Source organism: Sciurus vulgaris, assembly GCF_902686455.1.
Source record: "Sciurus vulgaris genome assembly, chromosome: X".
In the NCBI taxonomy this organism is placed as follows: Eukaryota; Metazoa; Chordata; class Mammalia; order Rodentia; family Sciuridae; genus Sciurus; species Sciurus vulgaris.
In genome coordinates, this window is record NC_136471.1 from 118,364,136 (window position 1) to 118,386,477 (window position 22,342).

General features: G+C 39.4%; 1 protein-coding gene across 1 annotated transcript in view; it reads right to left on the minus strand.

Annotated features, from left to right (window-relative positions):
* Nucleotides 1-438: 438 nt before the first annotated feature.
* The window catches only part of LOC306650725 (uncharacterized protein), a 32,994-nt gene continuing 11,090 nt past the window's right edge, over nt 439-22,342 (minus strand). The window contains exon 3 of the mRNA XM_079122981.1: nt 439-1,128. Coding sequence (XP_078979107.1) covers nt 862-1,128 — 267 coding nt within the window. The 3' untranslated portion in view covers nt 439-861. The remainder of the gene's footprint in view (nt 1,129-22,342) is intronic.

Genomic DNA, 22,342 nt, shown 5'->3' on the forward strand with positions numbered 1-22,342 from the left:
TTCCCCTAATCTATTTAAAATGTGACCCAATTGATAAAACTTAACAAAAATGCATTTACCAAGTGAAAGCCTGCCAAGACCTGGTTATGATTCAGATATCAGAACAAATACCTAATACAATAAATTCCAGTCTACCAAAGAATTGGGAAAGTATCTTACAAACACAAAAGGATCTTTAAAACTTGGATAATATGCCTTGTAGCATACATGTTGTTTGGATGAGAAGCCACCCCAACTTTGTATTGACTTTCAAAATGAATGATTTCAAGGAAAACTAAACCTGTTAAACAAGGGAAGACAGAACATTTTTAAAAAATAGATAAAGGTTGAAGGACGTGATGGTTTGGATTATGCAAAATGTACTACTTACATCAAGTAGTAGTAGTGCAAGTAGTTTATTTGGGAGATTTCAGGAAACATCACTGGAGCAGTGGGGAAGTGAGACAAGGAAGAGAATGGAAGGAAGCCACTTAAGGATGTGTTGTCAAACAAGTTAGCATCCTGGGCAAGTGCAGCTTAATGGTGTTGGGAAATTCTAGGTGACAAGTTAGAGTTTCACATGAGAAGTAAGGGCACTGTTTGAGGGCTATTCTGGTGTCTACAGAAGGTCTCAAGGCAAAGAGTAGTAGTTGCTGACTGTTGGAGATTGGGTCAGTAAGTATGAAAACGGTACCTGCTGAAGGCTGTGAGTGGGGCACCAAAGCATCTGTTATCGATGGCAAGAACAGGCCTGGGTATGGGGCTTTAGTTTGCGTTAGTCTTTTTCTTCTTGGATAGTTTTGGTGAATTACATTTATGTTTGAAATTCCTTAAGGCTGACTTTCTATCTCCCATCTTCTTTTGAGTGTATGTTCATTGTTCCTACCCTAATACAGGGGCTGTGCCCATGCTATCAACACAGGCTTCCTTGGTGTACTGCCTTCCTGGAGGTTGTACCTGGTTAACGGCAGGGTGGGAGCCTGTGTCAAAGGGACTTCTTTTGGTCTGACTTGTAATCTGTTCTTCATGGATGTGGTTCAGGACAGTTGAAAACAGGGACTGGAGTCCTATTATAGCAGAAGGGCCTGGTATCTTCAATGCATTTCTACAAACAACCTGATCCAGTCTTATACTTGTCAAACATGTTCCCTGGGCAAAGAACAAAAGACAAATGCAGTTAGTCACTCTAGAATGGAAACTGGTGGTTTCTGTTCCCAGAGGACTTTGTCTCCTCCTGTTTTTTTTCTCCACCCCTCGTCTTCCCACATCCTCTCTTGAGATGAAGTATTCTTTCCTAAGCAATTTTCAAAGTCCAAAGAATGATTTCACAGTTTGTTACATGCAGTTTATGGCATGAAAACTCTTGGCAGAGGAAGCAATAGCAGAGCCAATGCCATCTTGCTCATTCTGTGCAGTTTTATAATAAAAGGTCAAATTGCTGTCTCATGCAGAGCTGGAGAGGGCTGGGCTAACAGCTCTGCACACATCTGTGCCCTTCATAGCTCAAAGTGTGGGAGAGATCACACCCTTCTGGGTGTCAGGAAGCTTTGAAACTGGCTGTTTTGGGGTCTTTCCTCTCTATCAATCATCTGAAACTAAGCCTGTTCCTGCTTGTCCTTAATGAGGACTTTTAAAAGTGCCCCTTCCTCCAGGAGCATGTAGCCCCATGCTGGGATTCATAGCTTGGCAAGTGGGGCACAGGCTGGATTTTAGCTCCTCTGGGTTCCCTCTGCCAGGTATCCATGTGCAAGACACAGCCCAATACTGCACGTGGGAAATCTGTCTAGGACTGGAAGAAACTATCCCCCAATCCTATCCCAGCCTGTTATTGCCCACTCCACCCCAGGTCAGTGCTACAGTATACTCTGTATCTCTCTTCTCTATAAGTGTTTGGTTCAGGATCCTAAAGAATTATTCTTTCCATTTCAGACAACATCTAACTCTTGCTTAAACTTACTTCCTTCACAAGTTATCTGAAATCCCCTGCCTCTTCATTTCAGTTAGTTTACCTAGATCATTTGGCCAGCTGTAGCAGCATCCCCACTGCAAAGCTACACTGCTGTACCCCCTGAAAGTGGCATCACTTTGTTGCAAGATGTCTGGGAAGGTAAATTTCCTTTAAGCTAAACAATAAAAAGCTTAAAGGCAGAGAATGGTCAGATTCACACAGAGGTAGAGAGGGTTGGGAAGCTGTATAAGAAACCCAGGTACCTTCTGGAACAAAAATAACTAAGACTCCAATTCTGTGATTCAGCTCAGTGATTCAGATGACTCCAATGGAGGGCCATAGGCCAGGGTGAAAGGCAATAAGGAAAATGGGGTTGGCCCCCTGCACTGGATCACACTGTTGAAGGAAAGTCAGTAGGACATAAGTCTAAAATACAGCAGACACCAGACATGTGCCAACTAGGTTCTCCTGACAGCAAGCCACCACCCTCAGGAAAGAGTTGTATGGGCAAATCAGGAAGGTACCCTCTCTATAGCTGGTTCAAGTATCATTGCCTCAGACATAATCTGGGGATCAGGAAGCGACCACTGGAACCACTGACTTCACAGTCACCCCAGGCCTATTGTAACCTACACCTGCAAAACAGAAATAACTTACCATTCCTCTTTCCCCACTTAAATAAGTAAATTCCAAATTTCTCAAATGACTGCATCTGATTGGTGGAGCTTAAATTACACAGCTGCGACTGGGAAATGTAGTTTTTCTGTTCCTCTAGCCTTCTATACATAATGGCACACTGAAAATAAATTGAAATATGTGCAGAATAATCATTTCTATCATGGTTCTCTGTTTTGGAAAACTTTAGTGATTCTCCATCTAGATAGAATTGTTGAAGGGAAGCAGGGCCTGGGCCCAGGAACACAGCAGACATCAGCAATGATTTTTGCTATGGTTTGCCCCTCAAATATTCTCCTGCTGGAAACTTTGTCTCTAATGTGGTGGTGTAGAGATAGTGGAAGCTTTAAGAGGTGGGGCCTGCTGAAGGTAGTTATATCCTTGAGAATACTACCCTTGGAAAGGATTAATGCTGCTATCATGGAGTGAGTGAGTTTTGGGGAAAACAGATAGTTATAAAAGACCAGCCTGGCCACTGAATCCCTCTCAGGCTTCCTATCTCACTGTGTGATCTCACCCTCTCACATTCTCTCCCACCATGATGCCATCCACCATATTGTGAGATAGTCAGGAGCTCCATAACTAGAGCTGAGCAGAGGCTCTCACATCTTCAAAACTGTGAGCAAAACAAATCTCTTTATTTTTTATAAAATACCCAACCTCCGGTATATTGATATAGCAACAGAAAAAAGACTAATAAAATTTACAAAATGTGGTCTCTAGACATTGTAAGATGTTCTTGAACCTCCTTACTGAGGCCACTTTTGATACACTGAAAAAAATTGTGGTTTCCATATATGCTTTAAATATGTTTTCAATTTTTCAAACATGGAAGCAATTGTGAGTCAAAAAATGCAAAATCACTTAAAAACTTCTCTTCCACACACCTAACCTACAGACTCCTCTCCTCTACCTAGAAAGGAAATACTATCTCCCTCCTCTCATGTTAATTCTTATTCATCAGCTAAAATTCATGCCAGGCAACTACTTCCCCTGCACTTGGGGATGAGTCTGTTTTATAAACTCAGGTTGGAATAGAAAATTCTCATCTGTACCCATGTAATATTCTGGGAAGTTATACTATTGATAATGTTGTAACAAAATAAAATCCAGTGTTTATTGTCTTACTTTGTGCCAGGTTCCATGAGGTATGTATTGTATTAACCCATTTTACAAATGAGGCCAGGTTACATTACCTGCCCAAAGTTACTTACTAGTCAGTGGCAGCAGCTACTCAATCCCAGGCACACTCTGACTTCAAAGCCCACGCTGTTAGCCAACACTCTTATTTCCTGTCACCCTATTATTGCAGTGCTCACCATTCTATCTATCTATCCATCCATCCACCTCCATTTTTATCTTAATCTGTACATCTGTCTCCTCCACAAATAACCAGTGTCTTTCTATGATGCTAAAAAGTTTTTCCTCCCTATCAAATACACTGAGAATTCTGGGACCAGGACTCACATTGCTTGATCCTTCCTTCTCTCAATTCTCAGCTGTGTGTTAACACAGGGACTATTTTCTCTTTCAGCAAAGAATACCCGACTAAATTACAGAGCAGGCTATGAAATTACTACCCTCTGCTCCCTTCTTTGCCTGTTTTCTCTAAAATAGGTTCTTTCTGTTGGTTATATAAATATAAGAGAGAACCCACCACTGCTTTGAAATCACGTGGTAAAATGTATCATCGACTCCGAGCTCTATTGGAGCAGAACTCCTAGCCAGTATCTACCAACACTCCTAAGGAAAAGATAGGGTTCCTGGGAACTCCAGCCCATGCATCAGCTTTCTCATGTGAATTTTTTGAAGAGTATCACTGGGAAGAGCCTTACATTTTCCAGGGAGTCAGGAGGTATTGTCTTACCTGTGCCTCTGCCTTCATTGTTTGTTGTCCTTTCTCTTCCTTTTTGGTTTTAAGTCTGATTTCTGTTCAACCCATTTATTTGGCCTCAAAAAACAGGCATTCCCTTCTTCTTGAAGGTAACTTATAAAAGAAATTTTAAATCATCTTTTAACTCTGCTGTCTGGTCCCCTGTTTGGGAGACCATCCCCCATCCCCATCCACAGAGTACTCTCTAGCAAAGTCTCATATCCTCTGCAGGAAACAGCCAGGGAACAATTCAGATGGGTCATACATGATCACTTTGCAAACCTCTCATGTAATTTACACATCTGAAACCATCATTTCTTCCATAATAAGCACACTATTTTGTCAAGGCATACAGTCTACAAGAGAGGTAGAAAAGCACACCAAATATCATTAAGGAGTAGTTTTTACAACTCATTATTGTTTGAAATCATCTTAATTCCCACTCAGGCTAAATGACCCATTCTATCCACAACCATCTTAGAGATTCTCACCTTAATCTATGAAGAGACTGAGATATTGACACAACAGTGTTACAAAGGCCCTCTAAGGAAAGTCAAGAAAAAGTTGGCACGAGTTATACAAATATTATGGAGTCAATGAGACACGGCATTTAATCCTCAGTTGACACTGAGTAGCACACCCACAAAAAACAAGGAAACTCTGAATTGAAAACAATGGTTCCCAACCTTGACTGCACGTTAGAATCACTGGGGTATTTAAGAAATCTCATGTCTTATGTTGTACCTCAGGCCAATTCAAACAGAATCTCTGGAGGTAGGTCCCAGACATCATTACAGTTTCTGTTCTCCACGAATTTCAACTTGTCACCAACTTTGGGATCCAAGAGTTTAGGACACCTGGCCCTTGTTCCCAACTGCTTAGGCAGACCCTCCTTACCAGCTTCCACCAGGTGTGTGTGGCCAGGGAGAGGGTACCACATACCTGGTCAGGCCCCTCACCAAGGCCAGCCTTCCTCTGCCACCTACTCAGTTACTGAAGCTACTAGGCAAATGGTAAAGTTGACACCCAAGTGAGGGTTAAAGTTACCAGATATCAGAGCACTGAAAGTGGGAGAGTCAAGACACAGAGAATAGAGAGCCAGCAATACAAATTAAGTGGCACCTGTGAGGTCTTTATTGACTGCTTCAAAACGAAGTGTTGGATTTGCCAATTTGAAATGTTGACAGCTGATATTCATTTGAAAAAGAAAAAAAAGACCTGGCCAGCAGGGGGCACAAAGGGGGCCTCAGAAGTGTCAATCATGTTGTTTCTGGAGTTGAATGTTCATGAAAATGTGTCCACTTACCATATGTGCACTCTGACATATGTACATTGTGCTTTAGTAAAAAGTTTTGAAACAAGAGACCCTACATTGATCACTGAAAAATGACCCCAGATGCTGTCAAAAAAATTTTTTAAACAATTCACTGGCCTCTTCATAGCAGTGAGTTTATTAATAGCCCCATGTTAGATCATCCAAATAAAAAAAAACTTGGTTAAATAAATTAAGGTTCAGCCATGCAATGGAATATTAGGTAGCTATTAAAATTTGTATGTTGTTAAGGATCATGACATGACACAGAAAAGTGCTTACAATCTATTTTAAAGTTTAAAAAGTGTGTCGCATGTTACATATTCCTAAGCTTTTTCCTTTGCACACTTTTTCTGAGGTAGGGTTTCACTATATCATCCAGGATGGTCCTGAACTCATGGGTTCAAGTGATCCTCCCACCCTCAGTTACCCAAATAGCTGGGGCACACTGATATTTTGTTTGGTTTGGTTTAAAACCAGGAATTGAACACAGGGTTGCTAACCACTGAGCATATCCCCAGCCCTTTTTATTTTTATTTTGAGATAGGGTCTCACTAGGTTGCTTAGGTCCTCACTAAGTTGCTGAGGCTGTCCTCAAACTTGTGATCCTGCTTAGCCTCCTGAGTTGCTGAACTGTTTAAAATAAATAATCATATTAAGCATATTTGAGATAGAAAGTTAAACAGAAAGAGAGTGTGGAGATGAAACCTCAGCTATTGTTCAAAAATAATTGTTCACCCTTGGACAAGAGGCTGAACTTTGTAAAAACAGCTTTATTGAGATATAATTCATATACCATACAATTCATCTACTTTAAGGGTAAAATTCTGTTTTTCAGTATATTCACAGAGTTGTGCAACTATCACCAAAATCCAACTTTAGAATATTATTACTCCAAAGAGAAACCCCATGCTCATTAGCAACCACTCCCCATTCCCCTAACCTACTATTGACTGTCTGAATTTGTGTCTTTATACAGTAGCCTCTTCAGGAGATTTCCTATAAATGGAATCATACAGTTATGTTTTTTGTGTGTGTCTGGAGTCTTTTCAAGGTCATTCACATTGTAGCATGTATCATTTTTAGTACTAAATAATATCCCATTGTATCAATATAGCACAGTTTCCTTGTCCATTCATTCATCAGTTGATGGACATTTGGGTTGTTTCCACTTTTGGGCTATTATGAATAATGTTGGTATTAACCTTCATGTACAAATTTTTGTGTGGATGTATGTTTTCACTTCTCCTAGGTCTATACCTAGGAGTGAAATCATGGGATCATACAGTAACTATGTTTAGCCTTTTCAGGAACAGCCAGATTGATTTTCAAAGCAGATATACCGTTTTACATCTGGCCCATTGCAGTGTATAAGGGCTCCAATCTCTCCACATCCTCATTAATATTTGTTACTGTCTTTTTTATTGCAGACATTCTAGTAGGTTCTGAGTGATGTGTCATTGAAGATTTATTTAGAATAATGCTTTTTCTTTCTTCTTTTTTATACATGTTTATTTTATTGTCTGTATTTAAATTCTACATGTTTTGATATACATATATATAATAAAGTTATTAGTATAGTCAACCAAATTCACGTATCCATCACATAGTTATATTTACTTGTGTGTGTTAAGAGCACCTAAAATCTACTCTCTCAGCAAATTTCCAGTACACAATACAACATTATTAACTGTAGTCCTCAAGTCCTCATGCTGTTTTGATTTGCATTTCCCTGATTACCAATGATGTTGAGCATCTTTTCATGTGCTTATTGGCTATTTCTGTATCTTTGAATTATATCATTTGTAAATAGTTTTTCCCAACCATGAATTATATTTTACATTTTTGATGGTGTTCCTTGAAGCATTCAAAAAAATTATTTACTTAATTTCCAGTGCTGGAGCTACATTCCCAGCCCTGTCTACTTTGTTGTGCATGCTAGGCAAGCATTATACTATTGAACTATGCCCCCAGCCCCAAAGTTTAAAAATATTGTTACTAGGGGGTCCCCAGGGGTGCTTTACCACTAAGCTACCTACCAAGTCTGTTATGGTTTAGATGTGGTGTCCCCAGAAGCTCACATGTGAGACAATGCAAGATGTTTTGGAGGAGAACTGATTGGGTAATGGTCTTATACCAATCAGTGAATTAATCCCATGATAGGGGTTAACTGACTAGTAACTGAAATAGTAGGGTATAGCTGGAGGAAGTGATTCATTGGGGGTGTGGCTATGGGGTATATGTGTCTGGCAAGTGGAATCTCTCTCTGCTCTCTGATTATGATGTGAGCTGCTTCTCTCTGCCACACACACCACCATGATGTTCAGCCTCACCTCGAGCCCCAAGGAATGGAGCCTACTGAAACTGTGAGCCCCTGAATAAAACTTTTCTCCTCTTCAATTGTGCTGATTGGGTCCTTTAGTCACAGCAGTGAAAAGGCTGACTAAAACAAAGCCTTTTTATTTTTTATTTTGAGACAGGGTCTTGCTAAGTTGCCCAGTCTGGCCTTGAACTTGCAATCCTCATGCCTCTGCTCCCAAACCACTGGATTACAAGAATGCACCTTTGTACCTGGAAAAAAATTTAATTTTGATGAAACCCAGCTTAATTCTCCTTGTATTGCTTATGCTTTTGGTGTCACATCTAAGGAGTTTTACAGAACTACATCTTTAAACTCCGTACTCTTGAAGCCAACCACAAAGCCTGGCATATAGCAGGCACATAGTAATTGAGAAATGAGATGACACATCTTTATCTGAACTTGAGAATTAATTGGGCACTATATTAGTTCTCTATTGCCATGTAACAAATAGTCTCAGTTTAGTGACCTAAAACTGCAAACATTTTATTTGCTAATGATTTGGTGGGAAGTTTGGGCAGATCATCTGGTCTGGGCTGGCTCATGCATCTGTGTTCAATTTGCAGGTTAGTAGGTGGTTGGATGATCTACAATGACCTCATTCCCACATTTGATGATATTGGATGGAATGCCTTAGTTTTTTCCATGGAGCCTTTTACCCTCTGGTAAGCTATCTCAGTCTTGTTCACCTGGTGGTCTTCAAGTTCCACACCCAAACTCCAATACTCAAGCACTTTTTAAGTCTCTGCTTGGATCACATTTATTCATGTCCTGTTGACCAAAGCAATTCATATAGCTGATCCCAAACTTAAGGAATAAAGTGGACTCCAGCTCTTAGGAGAAGGGAAGAACTTGTAATCATTTTTGAAATCTAACAGAAACATCTCCTATGTGTCCAGCACTGTGAGGCTCTTATGGAAGATGTAAAAGGAGACCCTTTCCTACTTTCAAGCAGTCTACAACATTACTGTGGACATCCATTCATCCAACAAATATTTATTGAATATTGTCTCAGTCCACTTTGTGTTACTATAACAGAATACCACAGATGAGGTAATTTATTATGAACAGAAATTTATTTCTCACAGTTCTGGAGGCTCATAAGTTCAAGATTGAGGGGCCAACATCTGGTGAGGGACTTCTTGTTGTGTCACCCTTTGCAGAAGGCAAGAAGGTGGGAGGGAGAAAAGGAGGCCAAACTTGTCCTTTCACAAGGAATTCACTCCCATGATAACAGCATTAATCCATTCAAGAGGGCAGAAACCTTATGAACTAATTACCTCTTAAAGTCCCACCTTTCAATATTGTTACAGTAGCAATTAAATTTCAACATGAGTTTGGGAGAGGACAAAAAATCAAATGAGTGAATATCTACTATGTGTCAGGCACAGTTCTGGATGCTTAATATAATTCAGTAAGCAGAACAAAGATTCTAACCCCTGTGGAATTTACATTCTAATGAAAATTACAAAACGAAAAATTGAGAATAGACTCCCAAAAAGTTGTTCTGGTAGTAATAAAAAATTTCTTTGCTCTTACCTACTTACAGTCAAGATTCAACCCAGGCCAGGCATGGTAGCATATGTCTATAATCCCAGCAATTCAGGAGGCTAAGGCAGGAGAATTGAGAGTTCAAATCCAGCCTCAGCAACTTAGCAAGGCCCTAAGCAACTCAGTGAGAACCTGACTCTAAGTAAAATATTTAAAAAGGACTGGGACTGTGGCTCAGTAGTTAAGCACTCCTGGGTTCAATTCCTGCTACCAAAAAAAAAAAAAAAAAGATTCAATCCAGGACTCAGTCCTTGAGAGAAGAAGGCAAGTAGAAATACCCTAAGAACATATGGCAAAGGGAGAAATGACTACAAGAGCTCATAATAAACAAAAACAGACTGCTCTAGCAAATGGAATTTTGTTTTTATAATTTAAAAATGGGTCTCTATCAGGCTTAACTAAAAAAATATAGTTAGCAGAAGATATAAAGATATCTGTTGCCAGGAATTTTCTTAAGCAATTGTAGGGCTGGTGAGGCAAGTGTGAAATCCATAGGGCAGGCTGTCAGAAAGGACAGGCTAGACCTCTTGAACATGAGCTAAAGCTGCAGTCTACACACAGAATTTCTTCTTCTGGGAAACATCAGCTCTGCTCCTAAACCCATCCATCTAATTGAATCAGGCCCTCCCTGATGATCCAAGATAATCTCCTATACTTAAAGTCAATTGATTATGAACTTCGATCACTTCTACACAATGCTTTCACAGCAACACCTAGAGGAGTGTTGAATTTAATCACTGGGGACTATAGCCTAATCATGTTGACATGTAAAACTGACCATCACAGAGTTAATTCTGTGAATATACTAAGTGAGTGAGTATACTTTTAGTGGGTGAGTTATATGCTATGTGAGATATATCTTAATAACTGTGGGCTTCTTTAAAAAAAATAAAAGTCTTATTATGAATGTGTTGACTCAGCCTGGGAAGTCAGAACAGAAGTTTTAATGCATGAGAGACATGGGCTAACTCACTGAGCCTGATACAGTTCTGTCCTCTCAGTGAGAAGTCAGTTTCTCCAAGGCTTCCTTACTGCCTCTGTGCCATAAACCAATTAAGGTTTACACTCCCCAGCCTGTCACCAGAGGAGGCAGATCTGGGAGACCTGAAGAGCATTGTCTGTGTTAAGAGTTCAGGAGGCTCCTCAGATCCATGGGCTGGTTTTGGGACACAGGACCTGGTGCCACCTAATAAAATCCATGTCACCTCCAATAAGCTTTCTGTCTTCTCTGTGCTTAAGTAGTTCTGGCCTGTGAACAGCTATTAGAGCTCAGCTACAAAGACAAATAAGTAACTGTGGTGAGGGCTAAATGTGTTCCAAGGATTTAAAGCAGGGTGAGATCATTCTAGTCAGGAATAGCTTAAAGGAGGCTCTTGGGAAAGAAGGATGAACAAAATATGAGTGAAAATGGTGCAGGAAGATACACATCAGAACTGGGAACAAACAAAAGCTAGAGGAGGGAACAGGCTGGGCTGACTGGAGAGGTTGGGCAGGTACAGGAAGGTAGGTACAGGGCAGAAAGACTCTTGAAGGAATGGTACTGCATGCAAGAAAATGTGGGTCTCCAAAGTAAGGGGTGCATATCTTAAGGAGTGGTTAAGATGGTCCGCTGGTGCCAGGGAAGAAAAGATGGTAACTTCTGTTGTATTTAATTTGTTCTAAGGAATCTCACCTAGTAGGTGATACTAGGATTGGTACTGTCCTCATCCTCTATTTGTAGGTCAAACAGTCACAAGACAAGAACAATACTGAAGTTATCTTGAAGACAGAAATTTCTCAATTGAGGAGATAAGACTCATCATTTGCTTTTTTTCTTCTGCCTGGTTAAATGTGCTTACAGATTCTAGTATACAGTTACAATGAAACCAATCCTCAAGAAAAGGACCAGTGACTTTAAATAATACCACAAAGGAACTTCTGTTTGAAAATATACTGATAAGGCAAGAATAATCAAACAACCAGAAAATTTAAGGTTTCTCCTTTTGATAACACCAACAAATGTGGCATTTCTCCTTCTTCTAGAACACTCTTTGTCTACCACAGTTAAGCTACACCAATGACAATCTGCCCTTTCACCACAGCAGCCATGGCTCCATGCTACCCCATAACCATGAGTCTCAAAAAGGGCATTAAAGTTACCAAGAACATGAGGACGCCCCATTTGCTGCTGCCTCCCCAAGCACACCAAATTCACACAGGACTTGATCTGAGAATTTGTGGCTTTGCCTCATGCAAGTAGTACACCATGAAGCTGTATAAGGTCCCCAAGGATAAGTGGACTGTCAAGTTTATCAAGAAAAGGATGAGGATACACATTCATACCAACAGGAAGCAATAGTAGCTGAGCAAAAGTCCTGGCCATCATCATCAGGCAAGTAGCTGGTAAGGACTGAGTATCTTCATAATAAAACATTTACAGAACTAAAAAAAAAAAGAACAAAAACCAAGTTGGGTTCCCAGAGAAGCAGTTCCAGAGACAAGGATTTGAGGGCAAGTAGTTTAACTAAGAGTTGCACCCAGGAAGTACTGGGAGGAAAGTGGGAATATGAAACAGAAAAGGAAGAAAATTAGTATAGAACATGTTAGTGATGAGGTTATCACTGTGGGCAACTGGGGCAACTAAAAACTGGTGTAGACTACCACTACCTTAGAATTTTCTTATCCTGCAGAAAAGAGAAAGAGTCAGTCACATACCAGCTTCTGCCATCATAAGCTGAGAACCACTCCTGGGGCATTTACTTTCATTATTCCCTGTGCTTTGGCAAGCCCAAGATAGCTCTCAGACTGGGAGTCAGGGGCTTAGAGGAGGTATTACTGGTATGCATGGGAATGGTGATAGCCAAGGTTTTTGGATGGGGCACCCACAGTATCTGCCACCTGGGCTTGTTCATGGTTTGAATTTTTACAATAAGCAGCATTTATCATCTGTCTTATTATTCTTTTGTTTTATACTAGTGATCTATGCATGAGGGTCCTGAAGGCCTTGGAAATAGTGTGTAATCAAAGTCAGAGAAACAGCCCAGGCAGCCTCTTCTGTACTTTTTGGGACCATTCCATTGTAAAGGATCTCCTATGCTATTGAGCTCTATAGATGCAGAAAGATGCTGCTTGTGGCTCAAACATATAACACTGCAACAGAAAAGGGGGCTGGGGGTTTTCAGGGAGGTTCCAAAAGGTTCAGAAAGCTCAATTCACTTAAGAATGAAACTAAACACCCAGTTTATCCCTAGTTCAGAAGTCAAGTTAATTTAATGCCAGGTGTGTCCTAGGGGATCAGTCTATTTGTGAGTTGCAATAAGCCAGTCCAGAGAGGTTTGAGCACTAAAGGAGATATTTTGAAGGTCTCCAGCACTTGAGGAGAGGGTGGACTTTGCCCACAACCTGCTTATGTGAAGGCCATCTGTCTACCAAACAGGTCCTTCCATGTACTATGCTCTAAGTATTTGTGTTTGGAGAGATAAATAAACCCCACTCTATTAGTCAACTGCTCTGGTGCAAGCAGTAGCACTTTGTACCCAGTCTACAAAGGGGGGACTGCCATTTTGGAGTGGAGTGCTTCAAAGGAAGTTTCAGAGCAGAGTGGAGAGGCAGCCAGAGTCAGTGGTGCTGGGAGTGTCACCTGTCCACCCTCCAGTTACCTAGGCATGCCTGGTCTATGATTAAGAAAACTAGGCAGTAGATACAGAGTAAAACACAAGCATGCTCCAAATGACATGTCCCCACTAACAATGGGTTTTTATTGGAGGCAGCAAAGCGACAACTGATGGGAGATGAACAGAAAGAGAAGCAGAAAGAGGAGTTAGGAGGGTGCTGAAGATAAGTCACCATTTCCTGATTTCTTAAGTTGTTCTGTTGTGAGAATTGCTTATGAGTTATTTCTCAGAGGATTCACATTAAAACAGTGCTATCATTAGTATATTAATTCAGGCAAATTGGGAGGGGGAACGATTGATACCTTGGTACTGAAGAGAAGAGCTACAAAAAAACGCTTCAAAAGAGACAGAATATCAGTAGGAAGGAGCAGGAGTGGGCAACATGGAGACAGAAAGCTGGGAACTAATAATAGCTTGTGTATGGCAGGGCACCAGACAGTTTTCTGAAGTTATTTACACTTCACCCTCACTGCAACCCTAAAGGTAGGTAATATTAGCTCCATTTAACAGGTGAGGAAACTTGAGTCATAGAAAGGTTAGGTAACTAGCTGTACACAGGCCAAGAAGGAATTAGATGTGTAAGAGATATATGGCAGAAATGTCCCTGAAGGACTCAGAGGGAAGGAGCAGGGGGATGAAGGGTACACCTCCAGATGGTGATGCCGTCTGATGTCAGATGCCAGTCTGATGTCAGTCTGACCCTTGTGGAGAATAGATGAAATAGGAAGGGGAAGGAAGAGTCTTGGGCTGCAGCCCTGGCTCAAGCCAAAGTGGTCCACTGGAAGAATTCTGTATCTCTTAGCCCTGTTAGTACCCTGAGTGTGCACAGACATCAGCTGGGAACAGCACATGAGCAGCATGACCTGAATAAAAATGCAGTGGTAGACCCAGACTCGACTGGCCCTCAATCACACTCTGGAAGCAGAAGGTCTAAGTGGCATACTTTCAAGTCTGTCACAAAAAGTTTAAAATCACACTGCCAGTAAAAAAATAGTGGGACTAAGATTTGAACTGACACCTTTCTGGCTCTAAATCCCACTGTTTTGTCACTATTCTATAAACCTGTGCTCTTGGGAAGACAAACTTTACAGACTTTCTAGTTGTGCTGAAGGTTTCCCTGTGCCAAGAAGTGTAATGCTGATTAAAATAAAAAAGGGCACTGGGGATGTTTCTGAACTTTCTCAGATCAACTCCAGAACCCAGGCAGACTTCTGCAGCACAGATTTCTAAAATCAAAATCTAACTGGTCAACCTAAAAGTTTACAAAGCGATCAGAATGATGAAAAACTTTTCACCCATTCTTCCCCATCCCCCACAAGATTACACAAATCCACAAATATTTATTGAGCACTTTGTGCATTAAGTATTGGGTCTATTATGTGGAGTTGATTGTATGCTGGGAGAGGTGGAAGTTAACACATGATCATGAAAAATTATGGATAAGGTTATGAGGGAAAGTTCAAGTTGCCTTGAGAGGGAAGGTAAGAGAGAATAGAGATGAGGGCACGGAGAGTGTCAAAATGTCTGCAGCAATGAATGCTCCAGGGAGAAATGACATAAGAATTAATAGACCAAGGTCTAGCCTAACGTACATGTTCTTGGCTCTTTGAGCATGAACTGCAGGAAGCCAGGCCCCTGCACTTGACTTCTCTTCCATGGGCTCTGTTTGTATCCTCCAGTGGGCTCAGCACATCATTTTTAGAAGAGGGTATTATTTGATTGTGGTGTTCGGAGCATTTGAATTCTTTAATTCCTTGCAGTCCATTTGAAAACATAAATAAAATAAACACACCACATGGTTCTAAGCTTATTTCACCCTCAGGAATAAACTAGATTTATGCCTCCTATCAGTTGGCACAGCACAATGATTAGAACCCACCTATTTTATGCTGCCAGTCAGTAAGATGGCAGGGGTTCTCTAAGATTATATTATTTAAAGGTTGTAAAGCTCCCCTATCCCCTGGTTACAAAAATGTTTGCCTTTTGGTTGACTAAATGATTTTGAGGCTCACTTGTTATACTGCTTATTCAGGTTGGAAATCATTAAACAAAATGATAGCTCTTGGTTTAAGAGACTGCCATCTAAAAACAAAATGCTTCTTGCTATTAAGTGCTCATCAGTTTCTCACTCCTATTAAAAAATCATTCTTTTCCCATGTGGAAGCCCACAAGACCAGACTTTTATTAAACAGATTCAAAACACTTACCAATCATCACCTTGTTAATCCTCACACTCTTCCCTGTTAAATAGGGACAAGTGTCATTATACCACACTGGGCCAAGACCAGAAAGAGTGCAGTTCAGTGGGCAATTATAGGTCTTCCAGGAACACACAGGGCACTCAATTCCCACTGAAGTATCAAGGTTGAATCATGGAATAATATAGTATTAAAGCTAGAATTTTCTGTAAAGATGGAGAGGCAGGACTTCAGAGCAAGTGCCCTAGAGTTATCCAGTGCTTCTCCACTCAAATGAAAGTTCTGATTTTTGCTCCCTTGGATAAGGTTCTGAACCCTTTAGGTCCAGTTTTCTCATCCATAAAATTGAGTTAATGAAAGTATCTTCCTCATAGTGTGGTTGTGAGATAGTACACATGAAGTGCTTAACGGCTGTCCCATAGCCGGGCATCCTGCAAGCAATGGAATCTAGGACCCCACTACCCCCAGGATATCATCATCTGAGGGTGCTCAAGTTTCTTATACAAAATGACATAGCATTTGCATATAACCTATACACATCTTCCTGTATACTTTAAATCATCTCTAGATTACTTGTAATACAATGTAAATTCTATGTAAATAGTTGTTATACTATATTGTTTAAGGAATAATGAAAAGAAAATAGGCTGTACATGTTCTACAGGTGCAATTTTTTATGGTACAGGGGATTTAAAGTCAAGTGGTGCTCTACCACTGAGCTGTATTACCAACACTTTTTATTTTTTTTTTTATTTTGAGTCTTGCTAACTTGCCCAGGCTGGCCTCAAACTTGGGATCCTCCTGTCTCAGCCCCCCAGATCATTGGTATTATAGGCATACAGGCACAATTTTTAAAACATATTTTCTTCCCACAGATAGTTGAATCCAACTACACAGAACTGCAGATACAGAGGGCCAACTGTAAATGATTATCTGGTTCATGCTCAATCCCCTAAGAGTTTTAAAAGTGAGACTACTGAAGCCAGAGAGGCTGCATGATGCCCAATATTCCAAAGTTAGGGTCAGGTGAAGGCAGGGGAGAGAAGGTAAACATAATCTTTCAAATGACAAATTAGCAAAGGAAGTCCAGCAATATCTATGTCCACTGACAACATCTTTTTATTTCAACCTGCTTGGCACGTGGGCAGATCTTCCCCCACCCCATCCTATACCTCCATACTGAGCCAGGAGTTGGAAGATCATGCATCAATCATCTCAACTTCTTAGTTCTTTGTTCCTTCTCTTGAAAATTAGGATTTGGCTTGACTAAAATGCAACTTTCTAATCTGTGGTCCATGGATGGTGCTCTGGACATGACTGAACTGAAATTTGACTGAAGAGGGTCCACAACTTTCCTTATGGGTTCTGACTAAAGTAAAGAAAGTAAAAACTGCTAAAAAATTTCTCAGGTCTCTAGTTGTGCAATTCTGTGACTCTAAGGGGAGACAATGGCCCAGCTGGGCTATGTTTACTGACTAAACAATAACTTTTTTCAGTGTGGTATCTTGCCAAAGAAGTATCCCATATTTCACATAAAAATCCAAGGCTCCACTTTATATCACCTAAGATACCAAGAAAAGCAGCTTACCCAGACCTCTGCACCTTGAAATGGAGGGATAAAGGAATAGTGAGGTTTTAAATAATAAAGCAAAATTCAGTTTTCTATCATGGTGTGAGGGGATGGAAAAAACAATATCAATAATTTTTTCCAGAAACTGAGAGAAAATGGATAATACATATTTCATCAGTGGGGACCTTGAAGAAGCAGGGGATGAGACAGGAGTGCAAGAGATTTATCTGGGGAGAGTGACACTTGTGAAAAATAAAAGGGGAAGAAGCTGGACCAGACAGGGAAAATCTTCAGACTATAAAGTCACTCTTATATCTGTAAAAGGAAATGTGACTGTGGGCTGTGGAAAGCAGAATTTGTCAGGGAGAGCTTTGGACCTTGATGCCACTCTGACAAAGTCTCAGCCAATTTCATGGGGAGCACTGGAGCAAGGACTGCCCATGATAGGAGCCCTATATTAGGCAGAGATTTCTAGGCCCTAGTCCCCTTACCATGCCAGTCATAGGATGAAGAAGGTGCTGATAACTAACTGCACTCTTTTTTGTAGTAGTGGTACTGGGGATTGAACCAAGGGGTACTACATCCCTAGCCCCTTTTTATTGTTATTTTTTGAGACAGGGTCTCACTAAGTTGCCCAAGCTGGCCTCAAACTTGCAATCTTCCTGCCTCAGCCTCCCAAGTAGTTGGAATTACAGGCAAGCACCACTGTGCCCAGCTAGCTAACTGCACTCTTGACAGTTTCATGGCAAGTTCTTTCTTAGAAGAAGATCTAGGCAATGTGCCTCCATGGTTTCATCTCAAGTGATTCATTCTTTGCACTTTGAGAAAGCAGATGAAAGATGGTCATGTCTGATCCCAGTAGAAATAAGTACTGTTTGGTCACATGATAGCAGATTTCATCACTTACCGGAATGGTATGTTACAAGGATACCAGGTACTCCCTACAAAGATATATTAGTTGGTTGACCAGCAAGTCTTTGATAAGGGAGAAACTTTGCAAAGACCACAGATGTATAACTAAACTACTCTTAACCCAAACTTGATTTCCATGAACACATCATAGGGCACAAATTCATAACTTTGAAGTCTGAAGTTTGGAGTCTAAATCTACTTCTATTTCCAAGGTGGTGAATGCTGTTAGATTTCATGTTTACATAGTCAAATTAACAGATGAATGTGGTACTTTTTTAAAATCACAAAATTGATCATTTCTGTACCTACTTGAACAAACAGAAAATTAATAGCATGTGTAGCCATTTATTCTCTGGAAGGGATATCCTGATTTGGTTTTGGATCAACTCTAAGGTGATTTTTAATCCTTTGCCCTTTCCTTGGGCAGTTTTGGTTCTAGTCTTGAGCCTTTATTTCCCTCAGAGCAGTACATCAGGGCAGCCTCTGTGTGAGAGTGGTCAAAACTAGCTTGAAACTCAAACCAGTTTAGGGATACCTGGCACTAATCTATAAGGTAAATCTATGTTATCTCATCAGCTCTCAGCACAGTTCCTTTGAGGATATCCTTATCATTACCCTCTGCCTATAAAAACTTCCAAGAGCAGCTATTTGGGGTATGACTCAGCTCTAGCTCCTACCAGGTATACTCATAGGGGCTAGAATGCCTAGCAATTAGAATAATTAGGACTACAAGTATCAGAAGGCCTTGATTCAAATTGAATAAATCATTAAGGAACTTTATTAGCCTATTATATTTCAAAGACTATTATGAAGTTTTCAAGTCCAAATTCATTTATTTTTTTAAATGATAAATGGATTTGAGTGCTAGGAACTCAGAGCTGACTCATCTATCTAGGGCCATAAGTACTCACACAGGGAGGTTTCTCAGAAACAGCACCATAAAGTGGGTGGAAGCTTTGCCCACTTCTCTGACTGTACTGAGCCTAGTTGTGCAGCTTCCAAGCCTGGCTCTCTGACCCTCCCTGAGAACTTCCTAATATTTGGAATAAAACCCTTAGACTAGTTAGAGAGGATTCTGATGTTGGCAACTGAAGAACTCTGATAAATTCAGAAGAGTTTGTTTAAAAGTAACCCAATATTGTTGCCACAATTCCTGAGATTGAGAATCAATATCTCAGAGTATTATGTCAACATAAAAGTAATTCTCTCAAATTGTAGTAGGATAAAGAATACCTTTTCTTATTTCATATGTGCATTAACTTCCTCAAATGCTCATGATTTCCAAACTGAAGAATATTCCTAGGCAAAGAATCTGTTCAAACTGAGATTGTTACTTTGCAATGATATTTTGTGTGAATTTTGTAATTGTGAGACTGAAACACCATGTACAGTCTACTTACTATAATCAGAATTCTCTAGAAGCCCTGATTCAGTGTTTTAATATACTATACTGGCATGGGGAAAACTATTTTATGGTTATCAAAAATCTAGAAGGGTAAGGGAATAGAAATGTCATTGAAAGCAAAAATGTCACATGCATGAATATTAAAACAGACTCAACTGACAAAAATCTGCCCACCTCCTTCCATTATATAATGGACAATGGTAACTATTATACAATCTATCCACTTTTATCTCAAAGGGGAAAATAGATGATGCCATGAATTCTGAGGTTACTAAAATTTGAAAATACTTTCCCCTAGTGAAGTTTCAATTTATTTTCACAAGAGCTATTTAGAGATTCATTATTCATATATTGATGTCTTGTTTTTACATTTAAACTATCTTTAAAAAAAATTGTACTCCAAACCCTAAGGATTACATACACCAAAAAAAAAAAAAAAAACCCCATTATAATTAACAAATGAATTCAGCAAATTTCCAGGATAAAAAAAATCAACACACAAAAACTAGTTGTATGTCTATACACTACAATGAATGTTCTGAAAAAATTAAGCATAATACACTTAGGAATAAATCTATCCAAAGAGGTGAAAGACTTGTACACTGAGAAACATAAAACATTGATGAACAAAACTAAAGAAGACACAAATAAATGAAAAAATATCCTATGTTCATGGATTAGAACACGTAATATTTTTAAAACATCAGTACTACAATACTACTAAAATCAACCTCCAGATTCAGTGCAATCCCTTTCGAAACCCCAATGGTATTTTTTATAGAAATAGAAAAATCCTAAAATTCATATGAAAGTTCAGGGAACTCCAAATAACCAAAATAAATTTGAGAAATGTGGGAAATTGTATGACTCATACTTCCTGATTTTGAAACATATTACCAAGCTAAAATAATCAAAACAGTGGTACTACTATATGAACAGACATATAGGCAAATGGAATTAAATATACAGCCCCCAAATAAACTCATGCATATGTAGTCAAATGATCTTTAAAAGGATGCCATGACAACTTAATGGGCAAAGGCTTGTCTCTTCAACACATGATGTCAGGAAGTCTTGATAGCCACATGTAAAAAACTGAAGTTGAACCCCTATTTTACACATATAAAAATGAACTCAAATGGATTAAAGATCTAAACATATGACCCAAACTATAAAACTAGAAGAAAATGGAGGGGAAAGACTTCATGGTATTAAATTTGGCAATGATTTCTTGGATCTGACACCAAAAGTACAGACAACAAAAGCAAAATAAACAAATGGGATTATATCACATTTTAAAACTCCTGCACTGGAGGATCACAAATTCAAGACCAGTCTTGGCAACTTAGAAAAGCCCTAAGCAATATAACAAGACCCTACCTCAAAATAGGAAATAAAAAGTGCTGGGGGTAGCTTAGTGATAAAGGGCTCCTGGGTTTAATCCCTGGTACAAAAAAAAAAAAAAACCAACACTCCTGTACATCAAGGGAATAATCAAAATAATGAAACGGTAACCTACAGAATTGGAGAAAATATTTGTAAATCATATATCTAATAATGGATTGATATCCAGAACACATAAAGTCCTCCTACAACTTAAAAAAAATAAATAACCCAAGTAAAAAGTCAGTAGAGGACTTTAATTGACATTCATCTAAAGATGATATACAAATAGCCATCAAGCATATGCAAAGATGTTCAATGTCATGAATCATAGAGAAATCATACAAATCAAACTACAATGAGATATCACCTCATACACATTAGTATGGCTACTATTGAAAAACAAAAATCAAAACCAGAGAATGATGTGTTGGCAGGAGATAGAGAATTAAGAAACCTTATGCATCGATGATAGGATTGAGAAATAATGCAACCATTGTGGAAAACAATATGAAAAAATTAAAAGTAGAACTACCATATTATCCAAAAATTCTATTTCTAGCTACATATCCCCCAAAAATGGAAAACAAAGACTCAAATAGACATTGACAAGACACCTTGTTCATAGTGTTATTCACAATAGCTAAGAGGTAGAAACAACCCAAATGTCCATCGATGGACCAATGGATAAAATTACTTGTGGTATACACATGATGCAATATAATTCAGTTTTTAGAAAGGAAGGAAATCCTGTCACATATTACAACATGAACAAAACTTGAGGACATTATGCTAAGTGAAATAATCCAGTCTCAAATAGATAAATGCTATATGATTCCTCTTATATAGAGTATCTAAAGTAGTCAAGTTCATAAAGACAGAAAGTAGAATTGCAATTGCAAGGGGCTGCAGGAAAGAGGAAAAGGAGAGTCATTTAATTGGTATAGAGTTTCAGTTTTACAAGATGAAAAATTTCTGGAGATGTGTTTCATAGTTTCACAACAATGTCAATAGACTGGACACAACTGAACTATATACTTGAAAATGGTTAAGATAGTAATTTTTATGAGTGTTTCTTACCACAACAAAAATTTAAAATTCTGCACTTCAAAAAAATATAGAATAAGGATACACACTAAATCCAGAGACTTCAACTATAAGAGTGTACCCCATTAACATTTCAGAATATAACAAAGATATTTCCATATTTATTTTTCTCTTTTCTCATATTACTATGCAACTGGCATGTCAGATTTTGGTTTCCAATTCAAGTGAGGGCTCACCCCCATATTGTCCAGAATGCAATGGTTAGGCCCCTACCTGCCCAGACTTGTAGAAGTCCCTCTCCCCTCGTAGCCTCTCATATGATAAGAATTCCTTGACCCAGCAGCTCAGGAAGCTGAGGCAGGAGGATCACAAGTTCAAAGCCAGCCACAGCAACTTAGCAAGGCCCTAAGGAACTTGCTGAAACCCTGTCTCTAAAGAAACTATTAAAAAGGCTGGGGATGTTGCTCAGTGGTTAAT